The 8,484-nt window shown below is 37.8% G+C and overlaps 1 protein-coding gene across 1 annotated transcript in view; it reads right to left on the bottom strand.

The window, feature by feature from the left end:
* Positions 1 to 4: 4 nt before the first annotated feature.
* Positions 5 to 8,484, bottom strand: part of KCNK5 (potassium two pore domain channel subfamily K member 5) — a gene marked incomplete at its 3' end in the record, with an annotated part of 30,151 nt that continues 21,671 nt past the window's right edge. Inside the window, exons 2-5 of the mRNA XM_015857557.2 lie at positions 4,170 to 4,281; positions 2,582 to 2,748; positions 1,500 to 1,668; positions 5 to 759 (exon numbers count right to left, since the gene is read on the bottom strand). Coding sequence (XP_015713043.1) covers positions 5 to 759; positions 1,500 to 1,668; positions 2,582 to 2,748; positions 4,170 to 4,281 — 1,203 coding nt within the window. The remainder of the gene's footprint in view (positions 760 to 1,499; positions 1,669 to 2,581; positions 2,749 to 4,169; positions 4,282 to 8,484) is intronic.

The following is an 8,484-nucleotide window of genomic DNA, read 5'->3' as shown; positions in this document are numbered from 1 at the left end:
CAGAAAGTTCTAGCTCATTGTTGGTAAAGGTAGACTCATCAGACGATGGGAATTTTACTAAGTTTTTTGCAGTTTCAGGTTCCTCTACAGTATTATCATCCATAGAGGATTTTGAAGTTTCCTCATCATCTGAGATATCTTCCTCTTCATCATCATCCTCATTTACAAATGTTATATTGGCATTCTCAAATATTAAGGGTCGATAGTCTCTGGAATCCCACACTTCACCTTCTTCTTCACTTATCCTGTCTAGTTGGTTTACAAACATGTTTCCTTCAATAGGACTGTCTCCAACACGTTTATCATGCAGATGTCTCAAAACATGACCATTCTGAATGTCCAGGGAAGACTCATCATACTCAAATGACTCTGACTTTGTGTAAGTCACCTGAGCATCTTTAATGGCATTCTGCATATTTTGTTTAGTATTTTCTACTTTAATCATCTTGTCATTGTTTGTCTTCAGGGCCTTCTTTCCAATTTGCTTAATAAGATCATTGTAAGTCTCTTCCTTTTTTGAAAGAAAGCTGAAAATGTTCACATCCTTTGAGGTACCCATTTGAAGAGGTTTTTTAGACCGAGGATGGTTGTCAAATGACTCTTTTCTTTTTTTTCTCCGTTTCTTGATTGCTTTGTGGACTTCTACAAACATACTGACTTTCCAGTTGACAAAGAGTGAAAGCCAAGCTAGTCCCAGATAGATCCATAACTCCACAAAGTATCTGTAAAGGGCATGATAGTTTGCATCTGGATTTACACCTACAAAGAATTAGAAAACAAGAACATAAGAAGTGGATTTGCAGCCAAGTTATTAGCCCAAGAAATACTCCATTCCACTCTAGCAGAATCTAGTTCTTAAAACACTGCTTTGAGAGGTGGTAAGCAGGGATCTGAAACCCTCTGACAAAGTTGATCCTAGTTCTTCCACTTTTTAGCTGCACGTATTCTGACCACTGGTATATAATGTCAAATGGCAGCACACACTTCACGTTTGGAAAATTTTAAGCATTCCCCCAGACTTTAAAATACAGATATAGGCACTTTGCTCGAGAAAAGGATTAGTCTCAGAATTCCGCTTCGCAAGGACCATCTCCAAATCCCAAGACAGTGCAGCAGACAGGTTTTAAGAGGTAGACATAATATGTTCAGTATTTCCTCTTTGTCTAGTTCTAGACAGCTGCCCAGAAATTATCACTTAACACTGATGTGCCCTTTTAAAGGTGCTTAACTGCTGCAGTAGATAGAAAAGCTCCATGCCTGAAATAAGAATATAGGAAAGCTGAAAGAACTACAAATTCCAGAGCCTGGCTCCAGACTAAGTCCAATAAAGGCCTTATGTATCTAAACCAAGATGGAAGAGCCAACTGGAGCATTACTTAATTCTTATTGAATCTTTTTCAGAAGAAAGTGTTCTGAAAAGCTTTGTAGAATTTGAGTTTAGAAGCAGAATTGCCAAAGTGTGCATGCAGTGAAACAATACATGAAATATAGTTACTTACCAGCAACAAAATCTCCGAATCCTATGGTGGTGATAGTAATAAACGAGTAATAGAGACCTTCAATGTAATCCCATCCTTCAGTCACCATAAAGACAAAAGGAGGAATAACCAGATGGACCAAGACACCCCAAACGATGAAAATAGCTGTGCATGTAATTTGTGCTTTCCTCTGTAAAGAAAGAAGGAAAAGTCATGGAAATAAATCTAATTTACCATTCATGGCATTGAGCATCATACGACAGTACCAGCCACTTCAGATTTTGTGCTAAAAGTTTGTAAGTTGTCACTAAAGGTCACTGACTGCTGTAAACACAACTATGTCCGACAACAGTGCATACAGAAGATCAGAACTCTTTGTGCTGCTTGTCTCCTATTTACACTTTCTACCATGTGCCACTCATTTAACCTCTGCAGAAAGCCTGCTTCACAAAGCTGGGTACACACACTGATTTCACCACCATACTTAGTTCTTTCTCAAGTGCTAAACCTAGAAAATTCTAGCTGTTTCTGAAACTAAGGCCTAAACTAATCCCACCCTCTTCTGGAAGCTCAATCTTTGCATTCCCTCTCATTTCTGTGCAGTTATTAGAAATGAGATAAAACTCAACCAACATGGAAAAAAAGAAACAAAAAGACTGTAATTGAGGAAAAAAAAAAGTTTTCCAGCTGGTTCACTGCAGAATAGTAAAATGCTCATGCTAGCATAAAAACTAAAGGCAGAAGAAGCAAAGCAGGTCATCTTATTTCCATGCTACAGGAGCTTGTATGGAATGCTTGTGAAATAAAAGCCTCACCTACATCAATTCTATAGGTTTCTCATGTAGGGAGACACACGTCTTCATAGAAGTTATATTTTTATTTAGTATTAAATGTTTCTGCAAAATATCATTTGCTAAAAGTTCTGGCAGAGTTAACATATAGGATCTATCCCTCCTCAATTATTTTTACACAACAACATTTGGGCAATTCATATTTGTAACGGTGTCTGTTTATTAACACAAGAACAGGTAAATTAAGAAGTGTAAGCTCAATCTGTGCATCAAAAATAAACAGCAGGAAGATAAACAAGCAGAGGATCTTACCAGGCTTACTCCTCTTTTTGTCAGAAACTGGCCTAGCCTCTTGGCACGTCCTCCAAAGAACTTCCCCAGAGCACTGATCCACGTCAAGCACAGAGGAACTCCAAAGAGCCCATAAAATATGCAAAAGAGACGCCCAGAGGGTGTCTTTGGAGAAACATTTCCATAACCTGAAAGAGATAAGTATGTTCATGGTCTGTTCTTGTTGCAGAGAATTCAGGGCAATTCTACCTATACATTAAACAACACTGCGTGGGCTTCTGCTGTATCAGATGCTCCTTACTTCATCATCTCTAAGAATATTAGTCTACTCCAGCTGCTGATTTTCTGAATTTGGATGCCTTCCAACATTACTCCAGAAAATGTGTATTCCATTAAAGCAGGCTGAGAGAAGTACTACACTTTAAGTGCTCCCTGGATAGCATGCATCTTTTTCTTGACAACATGAGATAAACATGAGAAAAAAAGCTCATCCCAAAACCTCTGAAAAGATTTCCCAACCTTAAGCAGCACTTAAGGTTGAGTTTTAATCAACATTATGAAATAAAATTGCCTCTGAAGTAAGCTTTCATGTGAAAGATCCATTCTGCACATTCACAGTGTGGCTTGGTGCGTTCCCAAGGTAAGGGCCTGAATTTAGTGAGAGGTGTGTTGTGATGCTGCAAAGTAGTTTGGTTGAATTTTGTTCAATCTCAGGCTTTAAAATCAGGAACCTAGTTTATGAACTTCTGCCACAATTTTCTTGTTTAGGCGTGTTCCTGACTTCAGCTTTGTGCTATAAGTTAAGTCATAAGCTGGGTATTGAGAGCTTCAAGTACAACAGTGCTATATACGACCTTACAGCCTAGTAATAAGACTTCCATTTACATGAACTTCCAGACTTCTCTCTCTAGTTCAACCTCCAGACTTATCTCTTTGGTTAATTTGCATGCCTGGATTTTTATTTTTATTTTTATTATTATTTTTATTATTATTATTATTTTAACACTTTAACACTGCAGGTGCAGGCAGGCTGTAGCAGTAACAGTAACTTCTAACAAAAAAAAACCAAATTCCGTAGAAGCAGATGATTTTCAGCTCTAAACATCTGTATGTAAAATGCAAAGGATTTTATATCCACAAGACATACACCTTGTTCCTTGCTTCCTTTAAAAGGTGGGTTAAAAACAAGTCTAGATTGTTTTGAAAGCCAAGAATACTGCTAATTCAGTAGCATATAAAGATTCATGTGAGCAACGAGACAGTCGTGCAAAAAATCTCAAATGCATGTGCTTTAAATTAATAGAAAGTTTTATAAAGATTTTGTTTAGGGATTTTATGATTTGTTAATTTAGGCATATGAATGAATGGAACTGGAATGACACTAGTCAAGTCAACAGCTCTTGAATCTTGATTATTAGAGACTACTCATGGGTACAGGAAAAGCATAAGTGCCAAAAGCCGTTTTTCCTCTACAAACCTGCCTATGAACACATGAACTTTATGCACCTCCAGCCATATCAAGTTTATTCAGAGACTAACTTGACACATAAATGGAAGAGTATGAACACACTGGAGCATAAGGAAAAGAGTTAGGAAAGTTGATACTTACCGATTGTAGTGATTACAGTAGCAGCAAAGATCACAGCATTAGGCCAGTTCCAGTTGTTGAAGGTGTTGTTCCCAGTGATAGCAACTCCCTGATCAGCAGCATTTGATACAACCTGAAAAACAATAAGCAACTCTTTACAGTCATTCTGTCATTCATACAGTCATTCATCGGGAAATCCTGGCAGCCTGAAACAGAAACTTCCCCTGTCCCTCAGAGGTATTTTCCCTTCATTTATACTCGAAGAATGATCACATCCGTTTGCTTTTTTTTTTTTTTTTAAAGGCCTGCCTAGTAAATTCACTAACTATAATTTTATGGAATATTAAAAATTAGCTTCAGATAGCAAGTTGTAATACTCTGACATTTAAATAGGGGCTTTAATTAGAGATTAGTTCTAATCTAACTCAAATGGATCTCTTCCAAAAACTCAACAATCTTCCAGACTGATCTAACATTTAACATTTTGCATAATCCTTGAATTTGGTTTAATATTTGAGACATCTTCATGCTATCCTTTTCAAAACTGATACCTAAGTCCCATGAGACTTGAGGAACAAGAACACCTGCTGTCTTTGGCAAAGTCAGACCATCTATAAGTCAACATAAAACTGCATTTTTCGGTGAAGAAAGACAAATTAACACTTTTCCAAAGTATTTCATGCAAGAGAACTCATTGAATTCAGCCCTTTTTTCATCTCATCTTTGTATCTGCAAAGCATTTGTTTACAATGTTTTGGGGAAGAAAGTGATTTTATTGGCATTTTCAGAGATTTAGCAAGGGTGGTTTTCCAACATGCATTCAGGTCTTCAGGTGCTGAAAAATTATTAACTGTCTTGGCCCTTTGTAAAAAGGGACTTGGAAGATGTAGCCTCCCTTGGCTTTCTAGGACTGGACTACACAAAATGCTCTAATACAAGGACCTGACGATTCATTACGGTAAGTCAAAGCTTACATAAAAATCTCACATCTTTCAGATTTAGGCATTCTAGCTCCCTGAACTGAGAACATCAGTTTACCATGCTCGCTTGAAAAATCCCAGGTTATTTATCTTTCCTCTACCATGTTGTGCTGCTGTTAAAGCCCTCCCAAGGTTGTTCTGCTTTCTTCCCTTCAGTGTAAACTGCGGTGGCCAAACCAGTACTAAGGCTACATCCACATACAGAGAGGTAAAAGAGCTCACACAGCTGATTTGGAATATTATTCCACTTCTCATCTCTTGTCCTTGGTATGCATTGAACACAGAAACTTTCTTAAGCTAAATTCCTTTTAACGTAACAGGCGAGATTTACCTTAGACTGGTAAGAACTTATACAGGTATGTACAAACAGCCTTTCCTTTATTTGCCCTTTACTTCCTTCCTACTTGATTAAGATCTAATCTTGGATCCAGAAGAGACTCAACACAAAGTTCAATTGCTACTAGAAACATACACAAGTTAACACAGGTTTTAATTATTCTTGAGACTTATTACATTTCACCACCCTTCCACTGTAATAAAAATGCTCTCGAAGTGAACATACTGTACGTATACAAGATGCAAACAATTTAATTAAAAATGCACTTTCAGCATACAAGCTATTAAAGAAGATAAAAGGATGAGCACTGAAAGCGAATGAAGGTACAGAATTAGGCCTTTCTGCTGGGAAATTGAAGGTGTATGTAAGACTGCAGTCTTTCCATAGCCAGCAGGCTCTGGACAGAAAAGGCTGTAGAGAGAATTCTCACTAATGAAGTCATTCGTCATAAGAAAGTAGTGCTGAAGAAACAGCCCTAAAACAGACTTGTCTGAGAGCAGAAAAAGCGAGCCACCCTCTTCCAAAAATATACGCGTCAGTTATTAGAGATCACAAGAGTTCAGCTAGCAGAGACCAAAGTAGCTTCATCAGTTCCTGTGGTTTGCAAACAAATTACCTGAAAGTCTACATAAACATTGAAAAGACCTGATAGACCTCTCACCCCTTAAAAGAAGCCTCGACTTCTTCCACTGTCCAGCAGAACCCCACAATACATTAAATCAAACACAATTTCTCCAGTTTTTTTCCATGCTATTAGCTCACTTGGATTTTATTATTATTTTCTCACAGAGCAACTGATCTCATAAGAGACACACTGAGGTATCTGTTTCCATTGTCACTGGGCCATTATCTCATTGCGTTACTCCACCTTCAGATCATGAGCTCAGTTTCCCACTACGCATGTACAGCTACTTTAAGATTTGCCAGCTCAAGGGGGAAAGCTGCTGGAATTATTAGCTGCCCTTCACATTAAGCCTGCAAGCATTCTGGGGCAGAAATAGCCAGCTACCTGAGCTGTATAAACACTTAACATTTTTACAGACTCTAATGATCAAGCCTACTCAAGATTTACCAGGGATCACTAGGACTACTTTGTTAAATCTCCTATATCTTGAACAAAGGAGTTTACCTGAGATATTCTGGGAACATGCCATTTGCATCCCCTCCATGCAAGTAACAATATGACCGAAAAGTTCTCAGAAACAACTTTAAAATAGAGAGAAGCCTTGACCCCAAATATATGGATATGTTCCTAACTTTCTAGGAACATATTTTTAGCTGTACTTCTCTGTTTGCTACTTGGGGGTAAGCCCAGAACAATGGCAAGGTCTTCCCAAACTGAGAAGATCCCATACTAAGATACTTCTTCAAATAGCTTTTTTCCCACTGGCCTGCGTCGAAGTTTGCTAGAGAAAGCCTACAGGTTTTGCACTTTAAGTAGGCATCACTTCATATTTGGAGTGAAATTCAAGGCAGTGTATAAAAGGTTGCCTGGATCCAAAAAGATAAGCAATAGGAAAACAGAGGACTACTGAGGTACTTGTGGTCAGAAAATAGAAAGGCTATAAGAACTTGAGCAATTGATCCTGCCCCATAGACATCTTACTATGTACAAAAAGAAGAGCCAGATGCGGTTCAGTGCCAAGTCTCCTTTGAAGAAGCTAAAGCCTCCTGTGTTATTCAAAGCATTCCTTAGAGATATGGCACGCAAGCTTACTTTTGGCTTAAAAGTTCTCCTAGTGGTATGAACGATTTTCTTTTGCACACACTAATTGTTTCACCATAAGCCACAAGAAGTAATCAAACCATTAAGCCTGAAATGGTTCATTCTACTCTCAAGAGTATTATTGCATCCTCCCTACATAAAGGGATGATACATCCTAGAGCAGACCCCGTAAAAGCAACAACTGCTGTGTCTATTCAGGTCTCCTAGGCTTTGTCCCACTTCCAACTCCAAAGTAACGTGAAATCATTTTATTTCTTTAATCTATGGTGTAAACTCTTGACACACAGAGAAACATTGAGAACTGTTAATCTACCATGCAGATCTTCCTACAAAACATGGAGCTTCAGCAGCAATCTTATTTTTTTGCAATGACATCCATCTCTCTTATGTAATCTGTGGAGGACCAAAAGCAGTAAGGCAGTCATCAAATCACAGGTACATATAATACTGACAACTCAGCCAAGTATAATAAAATTGTCCAGAGTCATAAGGGTTGGATTTACAATGGTCAGATGAAAATCCATATTGTTAATTTTAAAACAAAATAGCAGGATTTGAGCCCTGGCTACTACAGCATTGCTGTATTGACTTTGATTTCACACAGGGCATTTCAGCAGAAGCATAATCTCTTCTGCTGGTCAAATACGGATGCAAAGTTAAAGCTACATCTGTTTATATGCAGATTCTTTCCACAAAGTTAGAGAAGTCCACAGCTATGATGTGATTCCCAGAACAGAATACTGAACAATTCTAGTTGCGGGTTTTGTTTGAAGAAAACAAACAAACAAAAAAAATAAACCAGGAAACTTCTGTGCCAGTAAAGCCTTTGCAAAGAAGGATCCGAAATGTGCAATGAAGCGTAAGGCACAATTCCAATAAACAAACCAGAATTTATAAGGAGATTGATCATCCACCAACCTCCAATAAGTCCATTTAAGCACAAGATAATACCAATGGAAAGATATGAATTCTCAGTGAGGAGTATGAGTGAGATTCACAGTATATGCACAAGCAAAATAATTTGTTGTGATTACATCTAGCACCTGAAAACAAATAGGTAAAGTAGTACAAGAAGTTGTATGGACATTTTTCATTGCTTGCAAAATAAAGGGCTCTGGATCTCTCAAAAATAAATGAATGTATCATGACAAGCAAAATGTATATCCTTTCTATTTGTCCCTTGTGGTTTTTGCAGTTATATAGCTACAGCTATAAGGTTACAGTAGCAGTCAGGTGTTTAGAATAATCAGATTTTATGCAATCAAAACATATTTAATTGTTAATGCTTATCTC

The sequence above is a fragment of the Coturnix japonica genome, chromosome 3 (genome assembly GCF_001577835.2).
Source record: "Coturnix japonica isolate 7356 chromosome 3, Coturnix japonica 2.1, whole genome shotgun sequence".
Taxonomy (NCBI): domain Eukaryota; kingdom Metazoa; phylum Chordata; class Aves; order Galliformes; family Phasianidae; genus Coturnix; species Coturnix japonica.
This window is presented reverse-complemented; position numbering and strand designations above follow the sequence as displayed.